Here is a 16,855-nt window from a genome sequence, read left to right as displayed (position 1 = left end):
AATATAGCCTGACTTTATTTTTCACTTTGTGGAATTCCAGTTGCATATACTAGACCTTTAGAGACAGTGAGGCATGGTAGTTTATCTGATCACTGCCCCTCTAAGGGAACTGAAATTAGTTCCTGAATCTAAAGAAAGTTAGCTCACATGGTTGAGAGCACATTTTATACCATGTACGAGGACCTAGGGTGGAGCACTGTGTAAAGGAGAAGCTTCACAAGTAGTGGAGCAGGGCTGTGGTGTGTTTCTCTGTCTCTCACTATCTAAAATAAATCAGTCTGCTGGGAACAGTGGAACTGTGTAGGCACAAAGCCCCAAAGAGAACACTGACAGTTAAAAAATAATTCTGCAGTTAGCAATAACTAGGGGTGACACTTTAAGATGGTAAAGGTTCTTTGCCAGTGTTACTGATAAGGAAAATAAAGAAATAAAATCATTGAAACTAAAGTATATACAAAAGTGATAACAAATAAAAATCTGCAGGGATACTGCCTTGTCTTGCCATAGTTTTAGTGATTGTGACTTTTTTTGTTGCTTTATGGTTTTCACCTTTGGAAGTGGGAAATACAAGGGGAAAAAAATGGCTTTTGACTCAATCTGGACTGTATAACCCCTTTATGAAGGGAGAACACAGTGAATGGTGGCTGAGATAGTCAGTGGTGTCTGGAATTCTGTAGACCTTTCCTTGGTATATATATATACATGTACATATATATGTATATGTGTGTGTGTGTATTTTTTTTTTCCACAAATGATGGGCAGATTGAGAGAGAAAACCAGGGACTGGGAAGATAGCATAATGGTTATACAAAAGACTATTATGCCTGTGGCTCTGAGCTCCCAGGTTCAATCCCAGGCACCACCATAAACCAGAGCTGAGCAGTGCTCTGGTCTTTCTCTCTTCTCTTTCATTAAAATAAAATAAAATAAAAATAGTAGAGAGAGAGAGGAGAGAGAGAGAGCGCTCCGGAGCGTCACTCTGGCATGTGGCAGTGCTAAGGGTGGAAGTCAGATCCTTGTGTGCCTGTGTCTGTTACTTTATGTGGCTTTTGGTGGTGCTGGTGATTGAACCTGGAGCTTCCAGGGCCTCAGGCATGAAAGTCTTTTTGCATAACCATTATGCTATCTTTCTAGCCCTAAAGAGCTGGTTCATGCAACTAGAGATCTATTCCTATACCTAAGGCATACACTCATAGTCTAACAAAGCACCATAGAATTTCTGCTTGCGAGGCTTTCTGCATATCAGGCATTTCCTTTGTGAGTTGCTGGTGTTAATTCTCACTTTCCTTTGTTTTGTGCAGATGTTTCTTCCTCAGCAAAATAGAGGAGAAGCTTACCCTTCTTCCAGATGACCACAATATGAGCATAGACAGTGAGAGAGATTCTGGTGACCAGATGGACATGCAGGAGCAGGAGGAAGACATGCCCTCTCTGGTCCGGAGCTGCAAGTTCTCTATGAAAATGAAGATGATAGAAAGTGCAAGAAAACAGGTAAGTGCTCATCCGTGTGTCCCTGATACATCACAGTAAGCGCTTATGCTACGCATGTTATTAATCACCTCAAAACGATTTCCTATGTGGAAAGAAAATCAGCTTAAACCAGGTGTGGTCTTGTTTAAGGCAATGAGTGCTGGGGCTGGAAGACGTTCACCTGATTGTTGTGTTCCTTGCTATGTACACAGTCCAGGTTTGGACCCTAGCAGCACATGGAAATGTCACAGCACTGTGGGGAGCTCCAGAGCTGTGGCTTCTTTGCTCTTATTTCTCTCCCTTTTCTCATGAAAAGTCAGCTAAGAGCAGTGAAATTGCTCATGTGTGACGCTCCAGCACAGCAAATAAAAGGAATACTTTCCAGTTAGTTTGTAGAAAGCTGTTGTTTGACCCTTTAAGTTGCATATGAACTACTTAAATGTGTTAGATCATTTCTGAAGATAACAGGGAAGCCTGTTCTTCTAACAACACTATCTTGTGACTAAATAGTAAAGCTGTTTAAACACACTGATCAAATTGGAAACTAAATTGGAAGATTAACTGCTGTGAGGAAACAGGGACCCTGCAATGGTAGACTAGGGTAGTGGGGATAGGGGTGAAAGACCTGAAATATTAGGTATAATGGAGAGAGTTTAGATGAGGAGGACTTGAATTTTCAGCCTAGAAGCTTAAGGGAGAGAATTAGAAGTACAGATTTAAAAGCTAACCACATAACAAACAACCAAATAAAAATGCAATCATACATCAAAACTAAAAGATTCTACCCCAAAAGTGACAGGAAGTTGTAGAGGCATCATGCAGTGAAAGTCATTGATCTGATAAGGTCTACTGTCCATAATACAGAAGAAACTCTTACAAGGCCAGACAGCAGTGTACCAATGTGTTAGCCATCCAAGAGAGCCTTGGTTTCAAACCCCAGGTACAAAGATTCATGTGTTGCATGTGTCTCTTTTTTCACCACCCTCTCTTTTTTCCTTTCTTCCCCCCCCCCCTTTTTTTTCTCTTTCTCAGAAAAAAGAGAGAAAGGAAGGAAGAAAAGGAAAAAAGGCAGACTGGGAATAGTGGTGTTACACATAGGCACTGAGTCCCAGCAAGAACCCTGGTGTCGGGAGTCGGGCTGTAGCGCAGCGGGTTAAGCGCAGGTGGCGCAAAGCACAAGGACCGGCATAAGGATCCCGGTTCGAACCCCGGCTCCCCACCTGCAGGGGAGTCGCTTCACAGGCGGTGAAGCAGGTCTGCAGGTGTCTATCTTTCTCTCCTCCTCTCTGTCTTCCCCTCCTCTCTCCATTTCTCTCTGTCCTATCCAACAATGACAACAACAATAATAACTACAACAATAAAACAACAAGGGCAACAAAAGGGAATAAATAAATAAAATAAATATTAAAAAACAAAGAACCCTGGTGTCATATAAGTCAAAATAATAGAGATTTGGAGATAGCATAATGGTTATGCAAAAAGATTTTGGTGACTCAGGCTCTGAGTTCCCAGGTTCAAACCCCAGCAACATCATAAGCCAGAGCTAAGCAGTGCTATGGTAAAAATAAAAAAACAGGGAAACATTCTGAAAGGACATTTCTCCAAGCAAGATAGACAGATCACCAACAAACAAACAAATGAAAAGATGCTCAGCATCAAATTGTTAGAAAACTGTAAATAGCACTTTGCACCAACTGGCATTAGTTAAAGACAGTCAGAAGTGTTTGTGAGGATGTTGAGAGATGAGACCCTTACACATTACTGGTGTGGAGACAGTCTGACAGTTCCACAAGAAGTTAAATATCAACTTATCATTTGACTAGCCATCCCATCCCTAGGTATGTAGAGACAAAAGAAAATCAAAAGCATAGGTCTATGGAGAAATTGGTCCACAAATGTTCAGAGTAGGGTTACTCAAAATAGCTGAAAGGTAAAAACAACCCAAAAAGCCTGTCAGCAGATCATATCTGGGTATATCAGATATGATCTTTCCATGCAGTAGAGTATTAGTCAGCTATAAAAAGGAATGAAGAGCTGGTCACGCTGTGACAACTATGGAGACTACTGTGCTAAGTAAAAGAAGCCAGTCACTGACTCACTACCTGTTTCTCTTTTCCATTGGTATGAAATGTCCATAGGCAAGTCCATCCAGAGAGTCAGTTAGCAGTTAGCAACAACTAAAGGGGTTGGGGAACAAATGTAATGGACAATAAGGGTCTTTTTTTTTTTTTTTGGACAGATGAAGATGTCCTAGAACTAGAGGAGAGTTACGATTGCCCAACTTTGTGGATGTACTTGGTGGTTTATGTGATGCCAGAAATCAAACCTAGGGTTTCATGCATGCAAGCCTAGTTTGTACACTTTACTGTGCATTTAACCAGAACACTGATCATATCTGACTTCTGGTGGTGTCAGCGATTAAACCTGAGGCCTGGGTGGGTGGGAGGGGGCGTGTGCACCGGGTTAAGTGCACATAGCCCAGATTGCAAGGAACTACCTGCGTAAAGATCCCGGTTTGAGCCCCCAGCTCCCCACCTGCAGGAGGGTCGCTTCATAAGCAGGTTTGCAAGTGTCTCTCTCCCTTTCTGTCTTCCCCTCCCTTCTCAATTCTCTCTGTCCTATCTGAAAAAAATGGCCACAGGAGCACTGGGTTTGTAGTGCAGGCACTGAGCCCCAGCCATAACCCTAGAGGCGAAAACAAAAACAAAAAACCTGAGACCTCTGAACTTTAGGCATGAAAGTCTGGTGCATAACTGCTGTAGTGAATAAAGATTTCAACATAGTTTTAGCTAAGAAGATAGATTAACTTCTCTAAAAATGAATCGTGTCATTCAAAAAAAAAAGAAAAGAAAAGTGGGGAGTGGGGGAGTCAGGGAAGTAGGCTACATCAAAACTTTTTTGGAAAATACTTTGATCTCTAAAAGTATCCTGTGTTATCCTACCTAACCTTCTCACTTCTGTTTTACAGAGCAATTTCTCACTTGCCTTGAAGCTACTGAAGGAGCTGTATAGAGAGTCAAAAACAAGAGTGGACTGGCAAGTGAAGTGGGCCCAGAGCTACTGCCGACTCAGCCACAGTCGGAGCCGGAGCCGGAGCTGGAGCCGCCCAGAGCAGGTGCTCACGGTGCTGAAGACTGTGTCCTTGCTAGGTACCCAGTACTCTTCTCCAGGGATGCTCAAGAGTTGTTTTATGGAGTGTGTGTGTGTGTGTGTGTGTGTGTGTGTGTGTGTGTATTGCCCAAGACTGATGAGGAAGCTCACTATATTATCTATTTACTTATTGTTTTTGTCACCAGGTTTATCATTGGGGCTTAATGTCTGTACAACAATTCCACTGTTCCCAGTAGCCTTTTTTTTTTTTTCAGAGAGAGAAAGAGAGAGATAACTGTAACACTACTTCACCAGTTGTGAAGCTCCCCACCCCCACCCCCAAAGATGGGGACTGAGGTCTTGAACCAGGGTCCTCACACATGAACCCCTGCTTAAACATTTTTTAATATATTATTATTTTATTATTATTTATTTATAAAAAGGAAACACTGACAAAACCATAGGATAAGAGGGGTACAACTCCACACAATTCCCACCACCAGAACTCTGTATCCCATCCCCTCCCTTAATAACTTTCCTACACTTTAACCCTCTGGGAGTATGGACCCAAGGTCATTGTGGATGCAGAAAGAGGAAGGTCTGGCTTCTGTAATTGATTCCCCACTGAACATGGGCATTGACAGGTCAATCCATACTCCTAGCCTGCCTCTCTCTTTCCTTAGTGGGGCAGGGTTCTGGGGAATTAGAACTCCAGGACACATTGGTGGTGTTGTCTGTCCAGGGAAATCTGGTTGGCATCATGGTAGCATCTGGAACCTTGTGACTGAAAAGAGAGTTAACATATAAAGCCAAACAAGTTGTTGACTAATCATGAACCTAAAGGCTGGAATAGTGCAGATGAAGAGTTGGGGGGGGGTCTCCATTTTGTAGATAGCTAGTAGGCATATTTTAGTTATATTCCAAACGGCCTGTGGCTATACTAGTTTTTTTTTTTTTTTTCCCTGAGCCTGAAATCTGATATACAGGTGGATCCAAGTTATTGTCTGGGGAGATGATGTCATGGCTGGAAAAAGGACCAGAAAGCTGGATCAGGGAAAAGAGTAGCTCCCAAATATGAGAAAGGTGTATAATATTGTTGACTGTAAACCCCATCAATTTGATCTGATCTGGGGCCTATATTCATCTGAGGAACCTGTGTGACCTCTGCATCCCTGTAGATCTGACCTCACATTCTGTGGTCATCAGTTGGAACATTCCAAGCTGGCCCAATATCAGGACCCATCTTCCTGATGGTGTAGCATAGAATATGTTGTTGATCCCAGGACTCGATAACACGCAACCAAAAAGATATGTGTACGCCTATGTTCATAGCAGTATAATTCATAATAGCTAAAACCTAGAAGCAACCCAGGTGCCCAGCAACAGATGAGTGGCTGAGAAAGCTGTGGTATATATACACAATGGAATATTACGCAGCTATTAAGAACTATGAACCCACTTTCTCTGACCCATCTTGCATGGAGCTAGAAGGAATTATGTTAAGTGAGCTAAGTTAGAAAGATAAAGACGAATATGGGATGATCCCACTCATAAACAGAAGCTGAGAAAGAAGAACAGAGAGGGAAATTCAAAGCAGGATTTGACTGAATTTGGAGTAGGGCATCAAAGTAAAAACCCTGGGTTAAGGGTGAGGGTGTATATTCGGCTTCATGGGGCGGGCGGGGTGGGGCAGTGGGATGGGACACAGTCTTTTGGTGATGGGAATGTGTTTATGTATACTCCTGTTAATCTGTACTCATATAAATCACTATTTAATTAATATGAGAGGGGAAGATTGAATGTCTCAAACCTTTTAATGCACAAACTTTTTTTTTTTAATGTTTATGACACACAGAGAGAACCAGGACATCATTCTAGTACATGCAACACTAGGGTACAAACTCAGGACCTCATGCTCTTAGGTCTGAAGCTCTTGCCATTGAATTACTTTTGGGGCCACCCTTAAATATTTTAAGATGTACTTATTTTTGAACAAAAGAAAAAACTAGGGCATCTCCCTGGCACATGTGCTACCGGGGATCAAACTTGAGGCCCTGTCTGTGCAAATGCTGCACTCCAACTTAACTAAAACAACTTGTGCCCATTCCCTTGCCATCTTACGTATTTTTTGTTTTTTTCCACAGAGGGGGTTGAGGTGTAAAGATAAGCTTGCTGGCATTAGCCTGACTTTATTACTCATAGTAACACTATTATAGTTTCAGTCATGTTGTTATGGCTGTAGTTTATAATAGCACGGTGGTTCTGCAGAAAGACAGTTCCTTTTTTTTTTTTTCCTCCTCCAGGGTTATTGCTGGGCTCCGTGCCTGCACCATGAATCCACCGCTTCTGGAGGCCATTTTTTTCTCCCCCTTTTGTTGCCCTTGTTGTAGCTTCCTTGTGGCTATTATTATTGCCCTTGTTGACGCAATTCGTTGTTGGATAGGACAGAGAGAAATGGAGAGAGGAGGGGAAGACAGAGAGGGGGAGAGAAAGATAGACACCTGCAGACCTGCTTCACCGCCTGTGAAGCGACTCCCCTGCAGGTGGGGAGCCAGGGGCTCGAACCGGGATCCTTACGTTGGTCCCTGCGCTTTGCGCCACATGCGTTTAACCCACTGCGCCACCGCCCGACCCCCCTCCTTTTTATTTTAAGTAGAGCATTGTTCAGCTCTGCCTTACAGTGGTTCTGGGGATTGAGTGTGGTATCTCAGTGCCTCAGGCATGAAAGTCTTTTTGCAGAACCACTGCTCTCTCTAGCCCTGAAAACAGTATCTTATAACTACAAGATTTATTTTAATTCATTTCTTTTGTGTATGTGTGTTAATGATGCAAATATTTTTTATCTACAACTAAGAGAAACTAGATAGATCACTGTTCCCCAATTGTGTGGTGCTGGGGTAAGACTTAGGGTCTGAGCTGCCTCTCCAGCCCCATTGATTATTTCTATTTCTTCTCTTTCTCTTCCCCTTCCTCCTTCCTCATACTAGAGCTCAAACTCAGGGTTTCGTGCATGTATTCTGCCACTGTATCAACTCTGGTTCAATTTTTTTTTTTTTTTTTTTTTTTTACTGCCATCAGGGTTATCACTAGGGCTTGGTGACTTTGCAATGAATCCATTCCTGCCAGCAGCAGAATTTTTACTTTTCTTTCTTTCTTGCTGTTGATAGCAACAGAGAAATTAAGAGGGTAGGGAGAAGTAGGATGAGAGAAAGAGAGACATCTGTAGCACTGCTTCACTTCTTATGAAGCTTTCCCCCCTGCAGATGGGCACCGGGGGCTTGAAACCTGGTCCTTGTGCATGATGACGTATTACTATACTGGGTGTGCCAGCAGCAGTGCCTTTTTTTTCTTTTATATTGAGTGTTCATTGAGAATGAAGTGAGAAGAGAACCAGAGCACACTCTGACACATGAGATGCTTTGGATCAAACTTGGAACCTTTGCTTCATAATTCAGTGCCTTATCCAATGAGCCACCTCCCAGGCTCCTGGTTTTGTTTGTTTATTTATTTATTATGAGAGGGTGAAATAGAGGCGTAGCTCTAAGAACACTGCTCCACTATCTATGGAGTTCTGAATTGGTTTTAGCCTTTGTTGCTTTCATGTGGTACTAGGAATCAAATCCATGGCCTCATGCATCTACATCAGATGCTCTAGCCAAGAACCATCTCCACGACTCTGTCCCCCTCTATAAATTTATTAATAGAAACAACTTTGGTCCACAAAAAACTTTGTTTTTTAAGTGTGGTTTCATTTATTTCTGAGAAAGATTGTGTGTATTTAACCCAATAGGTGAGAACAGGTCAAGCTACTTAAGCAAAAATACTGTGGCTCTCCGTGACCAGAACATTCTCCTGGGTACAACATACCGGATGTTGGCTGATGCTCTGAGCAGTGAGCCCAACTGCCTTGCTGAAATCGAGGAAAACAAGGCTCAGAGAATCATGGAGCTCTCTGGATCCAAGCCAGAGCATACAGACAAGGTACTGAGCACTAAAGGGGTGAACTCTCCATGTCTCTGTGTTGTAAGTCTTGAAATTGCAGCCTCTTGGCCACACAAAAGAAATGAGGGCACTACTTTGTGTTTTTGAAATGCCTTTGACAGTTTGTCGCCAAGTGTCTTGTGTGGAGAGCTGACATACTCCATATGTTTCCTGTTTATTCAAATGATATAAAAGTTTTGTTTTTTTTTCCAGCATTACAAATGAGAACTTTGTGTTGGATTGATGTGGATAGTTCTTCCATGAATCTTGTTAAAGGGACTTGACCAGCAGTCGTCATCCAGACTTCCCATGAGCTTGTGGGACAAATCACTGTTTCCCACTTTTGTACTTAGTGCTTCTTCTGCAGTGACCAGCCTATCCTCATCTTGTCACATCCCGCCTCACATTATTATAATTAGACCAGAGCACTGCTCAGTTCTGCTTATGATGATGGTGGGGATTAAACCTGGGACTTCTGATGACTTAGGCTTAAAAGTCTTTTTTGCGGGGGTTCAGGTGGTAGTGCAGTGGGTTAAGCACAAGGACCGGTGGAAGGATCCTGGTTCGAGCCCCCGGCTCCCCACCTGTAGGGGAGTCGCTTCACAGGTGGTGAAGCAAGTCTGCAGGTGTCTGTCTTTCTCTCCCCCCTCCATTTCTCTCTGTCCTGTCCAACGACGACGACATCAATAACAATGATAATAATAACCACAACAGTGGTAAAAACAACCAGTGTAACAAGGGAAAAAATGGCCTTCAGGAGCAATAGATTCGTGGTACAGGCACCAAGCCCCAGCAATAACCCTGGAGGCAAAAAAAAAAAAGTATTTTTTGCATAAACAACTCTGCTAGATCCCTGGAACTCCATCTCACTTGAGTGGTGCAGTTTTGTCTCCTTCCTCCATGGTATCACTGACATCTGTGAAGGACCCTTGCTAAAGAGGTGAAACTTCATCTCTTCTTAAACATCTTAAAAGTGTGTGATGCCATGGACCTCTGATAGCAGCTCTTTGGATTATCTGTCCCACTCTTGGGTGGCCTTTTTTCCTTGGTTGATTTTTACATGCTGAGGCTCTCACCAGAATTGCTTTCTCTTTCAAAGTCAAGACAAGCTCTCCCAAGTTCATGTAGTCAGCTTGCTGTGACTCATTGCTAGTGGCTCATTAACTATATAAGTTTTAATTTTTCTTGTTGTTCTGTTTTATTAGAGTGGCAAGAGTTGGGATATACATTTCTTTTTGAAAAAGATTTTATTTGTTAATAAAAAAAAGAACTAGACATCATTCTTGTACATGTGCTGCTGGGTATTGAACTCAAGCCCACATTCTTGAGAGTTCAATTTATCCACTGAGCCACCTCCCAGACTATAGGATATAAGTTTCTTTTATTTTCCCTTGTTATTGATGTCATCATTGTTGGATAGGACAGAGAGAAAGACACCTGCAGACCTCCTTTACTGCCTGTGAAGCGATTCCTCTGCAGATGGAGAGCTGGGGGCTTGAACAGGGATCCTTACACTGGTCCTTGCACTTGGCGCCATGTGCGCTTAACCTGCTGCGCTACCACTCGACTCCCAGATATAAGTTTCTTAAATGAGAGTGAATGATCAAGTTTTTTTACATATTTTATTTTTATTCACACCAGGGTTATTGCTCGGCTAGGTGCCCTTTCCCTACCCCCTTTTTTCTTTTTGATAAAAACGGGAGTAGAGAGGCAGAAAAAGAGAGACACCTGTAACACTGCTTCACTGCCCAAGAAACTTTCCCCCTGAAGGGCAATGTATGTGCTCTCTACCCAACCATTACAATTTCTTTTTAGCATCACAAATAGAAGCAATGCTTATGGGAAGCTCCCATCACTCACAGGTTTTCTGAGATCTCTGTGATTGCAGGTGGCCGCAGGCCTGTACCAGAGAGCCTTCCAACATCTTTTTGATGCTGTTCAAACAGCTGAGGAAGAGATCAAGTCTTGCCCCATGGGTCAGGCTCCTGAAGCAGGGATAACAGAGGCCTATATGACATTGGTTGACCTCTGTGACCAACAGCTCCACAAGGAGGAAGAGAGTGCACCAGGTAATGACAAAGAAAAAGCAATGTCAGTGTGTTAGCAGGGCACACTGAGGCCCTTATAGGTTGGTTATGAGGTAGTGACATCTCTAAACACAAGAAATTGCCTCCATTTCAGTGGAATCAAGGTATCATCTGTCCTTCCATTTGTTTCACTTATCTTCTCACATTGTGCTTGTAACTTTGGTTAAATTGGCATATGTAGCCTACCTCTTGCTTCTGGAATAAATTCAGTCACTTGCATTGGCCCAAGAAGCAAAATGCTTAGTACAGAATGGGTATCCTAGGAGAAGAGAGAAACTTTTGGGGCCAGATGGTGGTGAACCCAGTTGAGTACACATAGTACCATGCTCAAGGACCCAGGTTCAAGCCCCTGGTCCCCACCTGCAGACGGAAGGCTTCATGAGTGATGAAGCAGTGCTGCAGGTATATGTCTCTGTCTATCCAATAAAATAGAGACTCTCACATAGAATCCAAAGCTGTTAAGTGTTTGTTGATCTGAAATAGTTGTTTAAAAAAAGGAATACTGATATGCTATAGAAATAACCCAAGAATGGAACATATAATCATTTATATCACGATGATAATTTGTTAAATGTAAGTGGGCTTGCCAACCATAGTGTTCTTCTTTTCTGCTGTTGGGCCTTAGGGCAGCAAACCTATCCAGCCCTGGTAGTGGAAAAAATGTTGAAAGCTTTGAAATTCCATTCACACGAAGCCCGGATGAAATTCCCCAGACTGCTGCAGATCATAGAGCAATATCCAGAGGAGACCCTGAGCCTAATGGCAAAAGAGGTAAGTGTCTCTCTTGAAGCCGAGGGGAGCAGTACAGAACTGAAATGTGTTTGCATCCAAACACATGCTTGTGTTCACTGTGCGCACTACAGCTTTTCTTAGTCTCTACTGAATTGTGCTACATTCCAAGAACACAAGCCATTGAAACTGCATGAGTGAGGCCCGTATTTAACCATAGCCTTCTGTGGGTGTTGGCAGGAGTGCTGTCTGAATCAGCACCCCAAGTAAGAGAGAAGGTGGTGTGTTGGAGACAGGGATTTTCTGTCACAAAGCTGTAGTCTGGAATACCTGCCGCTGCCTTCTGCTCAGTGCATTACTTAGCCTGGGAGAAGGGTTATGTTTCAGCTACTATCCCACCTCTGTTAACTGCAGTGCCCACAAGTGGGCTGAGCCTTCAGCCAAAGGGAGCGGCTAGACTGAGGCTGTTGGAGGCCCCCCATCTCCTTGTGCATTGTAACGTGTTCTCAGCTAGGTGTACCTGCCCTATCAACCAACACCACTCCCCTCCCCCCCATCATCTTTGTGTGGGGCTGCTGCCTTCCTAAGTTAGGTGGACCAGGTCTGTGAAGAATGGAGGGACATCTAGCCTGGAGACTTCCTAATCGCTTTGCACATGTTTAACTGGAAGATAGAGCCTGCTTTCAGTTGGTGGTGTGATAATTCTAAAGGAGGACCACAGTGGGCTGGGGAGATAGCATAATGGTTATGCAAAAAAACTTTCATGCCTGAGTCTCTGAGATGCCGGGTTCAATCCCTAGCCCCACCACAAGTCAGAGCTGAGCAGTACTCTGGTAAAATAAAGTGTGTTAAAAAAAAAAAAAAAAAAAAAAGTGGTGAAGAGGAAGCACCGCACTCTCTTGGCTTAACATAATAAATTGATTTTTTTTTTTAATACAGAGGTTGGGGAGATAGTATAATGGTTACACAAAAGACTTTCCTGCCTGTTGCACCTAAGTCCCAGCACCACCATAAGCCAGAGCTGAGCAGTGCTTTAGTTAGGAAAGATAGAAAAAAAAAATTGATTTTTTTTTTTTTCCCCTTTAGGGTTGTCAGTGAAGTTCAGTTCAGATAGAGGGAGAGGGATGGAGTGAGGGACACCTGTAGCACTGCTTGTGAACCCCCACCCCTATGTGGAGACTGGGAACCTGAACCTTGTACATGGTGGCATAGCACTCTACCAGGTGAGCCAGCACCACACCCTGTGTTGTTTTGGTTTTTGTTTTCTTTAAACACAGTAAGCCATTAAACAGTGCTGGGCTCTACCACAACCTCTGACCCTCTTCTGGATTAAATTTTTTTAGTAGGTCTTAAATAGGAGATTAGGTTAAATTGAGAAATCATTAAGTCATGGCTGTAGTTGTTTCCAAAATTACATTTTATTATGTGATTAAAAATAGCATTTTGAGTTAGGAAATTAAGCAATTTTTTTTTGAGAATATTTCCTTTTTGTTGTCCTTGTTTTTATTGTTGTTGTTATTGATGTCATTGTTGGATAGGACAGAGAGAAATGGAGAGAGGAGAGCAAGACAGAAGGGGAGAAAAAGACACCTGCAGACCTGCTTCACTGCTTGTGAAGCAACAACCCTGCAGGTGGGGAGCCAGGGGCTTGAACTGGGATCCTCACGCCAGTCCTTGTGCTTTGCACTACCGCCTAACTCCCAATAAGCAGAGTTTTCTGTCAGTGCTATGTTGACTTACTTGGGAACCACTGAAGGTGGTGTAGCTAATAAATACTCTGGCCAGTGCTTCTAGCCTGACACCCCCTGCTTTGTCATCGTGGTACAGATGAAGCTGGAGTCTTGAGCATTAGACCAACATTCCAAGTGCATCAGATTTATCTTTAAATTATCACCTTAAATAAATTGGAATGTCATGCAACTGTTAAAGCTACAATAATTCCTTTGAATCATATGTTCAGTAGAAGCCCATCTTTGTGAAGAAGGAAAATGTATGCAAATGCATAGGAAATTTCACTCAGATTTCACTCAGCCTTGAGAGGATGATACTCTTTAAGTTTGACTTTTACTTATTCTGATTATGTATGTTTTTTTCTTACAATGGATACGTTCTTTTCATCATAACCATGTTAAGTGATGTGCTTACTTGCTACTAAGTCACAGTTCTGTATGTCCTAGATGTCATCCATTCCCTGCTGGCAGTTCATTGGCTGGATCAGCCACATGGTGGCCTTATTGGACAAAGAGGAAGCCGTTGCAGTCCAGCGCACCGTGGCGGAGATTGCTGACCACTATCCCCAGGCGATAGTCTACCCATTCATAATAAGCAGTGAAAGCTATTCCTTCAGCAACACTTCTACCGGGCATAAGAATAAGGAGTTTGTGGAAAGGTAATATTGCAAAAAAAAAAAAAAAAAAAATCAGGTTGCTTAAAAAAAAAGTGGACATTCAAAATGTGCACAATGAAAGCAAAACAGATGGAAAGTTCTCTTCCCATCATTTAGAGCTATCACGGAGGAATAAGAATCATAGGCATGTTGAATGTGATTACTACAGGCATATCATTTGTTAGAGCACTGTCCTTTTTTTCAGACATTGAGTGAGAGAAATAGGGAGAGATACCATAGCACTGCTTTGCTGTTTGTGAAGCTTCCCCTTTGTGTGGAAGCATGGTGTTCCCATTGGTGACTAAATATGGGAGCTCTAACCTGGATACCTGAACCTCGGTAAAGTGAGCGGTCTCCTGGACCCTAAATTTTCTCCTTTTCATTTCAGAATGAGGAATATTTCAGCAGGTAGGCTGCTGTGTGTAAAGCCCAGGTTCATCAAGCTCCAACATCATAGGGAATAGATCACTAGGGAATTGGTGCTGTGGTAGTCTTTCTGTCTGAATGAAAAAGTCAATCCAGGAGAGTGAAATTGCGTATACTTAAGCCCCAGCTCTGCAAAAAATCAAACATAAACAACAGATTTTTTTTTTTTAAGATAGAAAGAGACCCCACAGCATCCTTCTTTGCAGTGCAAGCCAAGATCAAGCCTAGGTTGTGCCTACAGCAAAGTAGCACTCTCTCTAAGTGAGCTATTTCCTGTTTCAGTAAAATGAATTACTCAGCTCTGGCTTATGGTGGTGCTACAAATTGAATCCTGGGACTTGGAGCCTCAGACAGGAAAGTCTTTTGTATAATCACTGTGCTGTCTCCTCAGCCTGATAAGATGCTGTTTGAAATTAGTTTATTTTATCTAAGTTAGTTCCAAGAATGGAACATACAGTCCTTTATACCACAGTGATAATTTGTTAAAAATGTGAGTGGGCTTGCCAACCATTGTGCTCTTCTTTCCTGCGGTTGGGCCTTAGGGCAGCAAACCTGGTATTGGAAAAAAATGTTGAAAGATTTGAAATTTCATTCTCATGAAGCCCGGCTGAATGCTGCCTGGAGTGTCTTTTCACTTCTTCAGTTAACAGTGTTATTGTGGGGAGATATATATATATATATATTACAGTTGTGTAATTATAGGCCTTGCTCTTTGGAGGGTGTTTGATTTCTTAAATTTGCTAATTTTTTATAGGATTAAACTGAAGTTGGATCAAGGAGGCGTAATTCAAGATTTTATTAACGCCTTAGAGCAACTCTCTAATCCTGAATTGCTCTTTAAGGTAACATGACAGGTTTTAGTTCATGAGATTAGAAATTGGTTAAAACCTACCTACCATCTACCAGTAGCTTGATTTTCTCTCTGTCTTCTACTCAGGACTGGACTGAAGATATGAAGATTGAGTTAGCAAAAAATCCCATCAATAAAAAAACCATTGAGAAGCTGTATGAAAGAATGTATGCAGCCTTGGGACAATCAAATGCTCCAGGCCTGGGGCCTTTTAGAAAGAAGTTTATTCAGGTATGGTGGACAACAGCCAGCTTCTATGAAAGTTCACATGAATTGTAGTCTGCTCAACTTTAAGACAAAGAACCTAGACCTGAAAAGACAGACTTGCCCAATATTCAAAAGAGAGAGTGGCAGAAGAGAAACTAAGCCAGATCTTCCAGCTTAGTGAGATCACTCTTCACTGATGAAAAACTTTTTTTAAAAAGTTTAGATAGATGCAGAGTGGGTGAAAGAGATCACACTAAAGCTTCCTTCAGTGCAGTGGGGACTGGTCTTGAACTTGGGTCACACACGTGGCCCATGTGACCTATTTTGATGACCCCCATGAAAAGATTGTTTCAGTAGTACACCTCTGTTCTGTGGGTTCTCATAACCTACCTTATCCCAGGTGAGGGTGTGCCATTACAATCTATTCAATCAGCACTGTCACATATGGAAATTCTTTGTGACTCCTCATCAAGACCGCATATCAGCCCTTTGAACTCATAGACCCTGCCTTTCCTTGAATATTGGGTACTCTAAGGCTGTCCTGGAAATCCAGTGACTTCAGACCCCTTCTCCAGCTGTGGTTAAGCCTTAACTGTATCAACCCTGAGGGCTGATAGCAGAATTATATATCATTGTTGCTTCCAGATACCGAAACTTGTTTTGAGGCCAGGTTTTTTAGACCTAGGAAAACCAGTCCAAATTTCCTACTTCCTAGCAAATCAGCATGTAATTTCCATCAATGAAAATAATCATCTGCTAAATCAGAAGTGCCTCAAATCACACTCTTAAGGCTCCACGAGGGTATTCACCCTGCAGATATGTTGCCAGAGCTGATTGTGTTTGGGAAACTGCTAATGGTTTTCTGTAGTTGAAGAATTGCAGATTGTTTTTGCACTTTTGGTCTATTTACAGATCAAAGAGGAAATCTGCTGTATCTATATGTCAGTATTCTTATAGTGAATAAATAGAGGATAAAGTAGAATGGATCTTTCATTTATACCAGATCTGTATTCCTGGGTTGATTCTAAATCTGGTAAAAATCACAGGGGATAGAACTCAGGATCTCATAGATGGGGGGAGACAGCGTAATGGTTATGCAAGAAACTTTCATGCCTTAGGCTCTGAGGCCCCAGGTTCAATCCCCAGCACCACCATAAACTAGAGCTGTACAGTGCTCTAGGACATGCTTTTAAATCGGCCACTGCACCACCTCTCAGAACACTCGATTTTTTTTTTAATAACAGGTTTATACTTTAAATATTTGAGTATAGACTAATGCAAAAAAAATAATAGATGTTGCCAGATACTTATAATTTTTATATTACATATGGATACATGTATGTTAATAGTTTATAGTACAGTTGACATGAGTTAAATTTTTCATCTTTCCATGACAAGTGTCTACAAAACTTCACCCCCAACTTACATCCTTTCCCTCTATTGTGCAACAGGACCCCAGTGCTCACTCCCTTCTCTGAGACTTTTGCTTTGGTGCAAGTACTTATAATTTTAAAGAAATATAAATTATGGGGCCAGGTGATGGCGCACACATTACAGTGCACAAGGACCCGGGTTTGACCCCCTGCAGGGGGAAGACTTTGTGAGTGGTAAAGAAGTGTTGCAGGTATC

General features: G+C 42.3%; 1 protein-coding gene across 1 annotated transcript in view; it reads left to right on the top strand.

Moving 5' to 3' along the window:
* Positions 1 to 16,855, top strand: part of LOC103122411 (protein kinase, DNA-activated, catalytic subunit) — a 94,175-nt gene that overhangs the window by 64,514 nt on the left and 12,806 nt on the right. Inside the window, exons 31-38 of the mRNA XM_060202189.1 lie at positions 1,302 to 1,491; positions 4,439 to 4,619; positions 8,351 to 8,541; positions 10,430 to 10,610; positions 11,254 to 11,399; positions 13,535 to 13,746; positions 14,924 to 15,011; positions 15,107 to 15,250. Of these exons, the coding sequence (XP_060058172.1) occupies positions 1,302 to 1,491; positions 4,439 to 4,619; positions 8,351 to 8,541; positions 10,430 to 10,610; positions 11,254 to 11,399; positions 13,535 to 13,746; positions 14,924 to 15,011; positions 15,107 to 15,250 (1,333 nt within the window). The remainder of the gene's footprint in view (positions 1 to 1,301; positions 1,492 to 4,438; positions 4,620 to 8,350; positions 8,542 to 10,429; positions 10,611 to 11,253; positions 11,400 to 13,534; positions 13,747 to 14,923; positions 15,012 to 15,106; positions 15,251 to 16,855) is intronic.

This window comes from Erinaceus europaeus, chromosome 1, assembly GCF_950295315.1.
Source record: "Erinaceus europaeus chromosome 1, mEriEur2.1, whole genome shotgun sequence".
Lineage (NCBI taxonomy): Eukaryota > Metazoa > Chordata > Mammalia > Eulipotyphla > Erinaceidae > Erinaceus > Erinaceus europaeus.
Note: the sequence above shows the minus strand (reverse complement) of the source record. Positions and strands in the feature narration are given on the sequence as shown.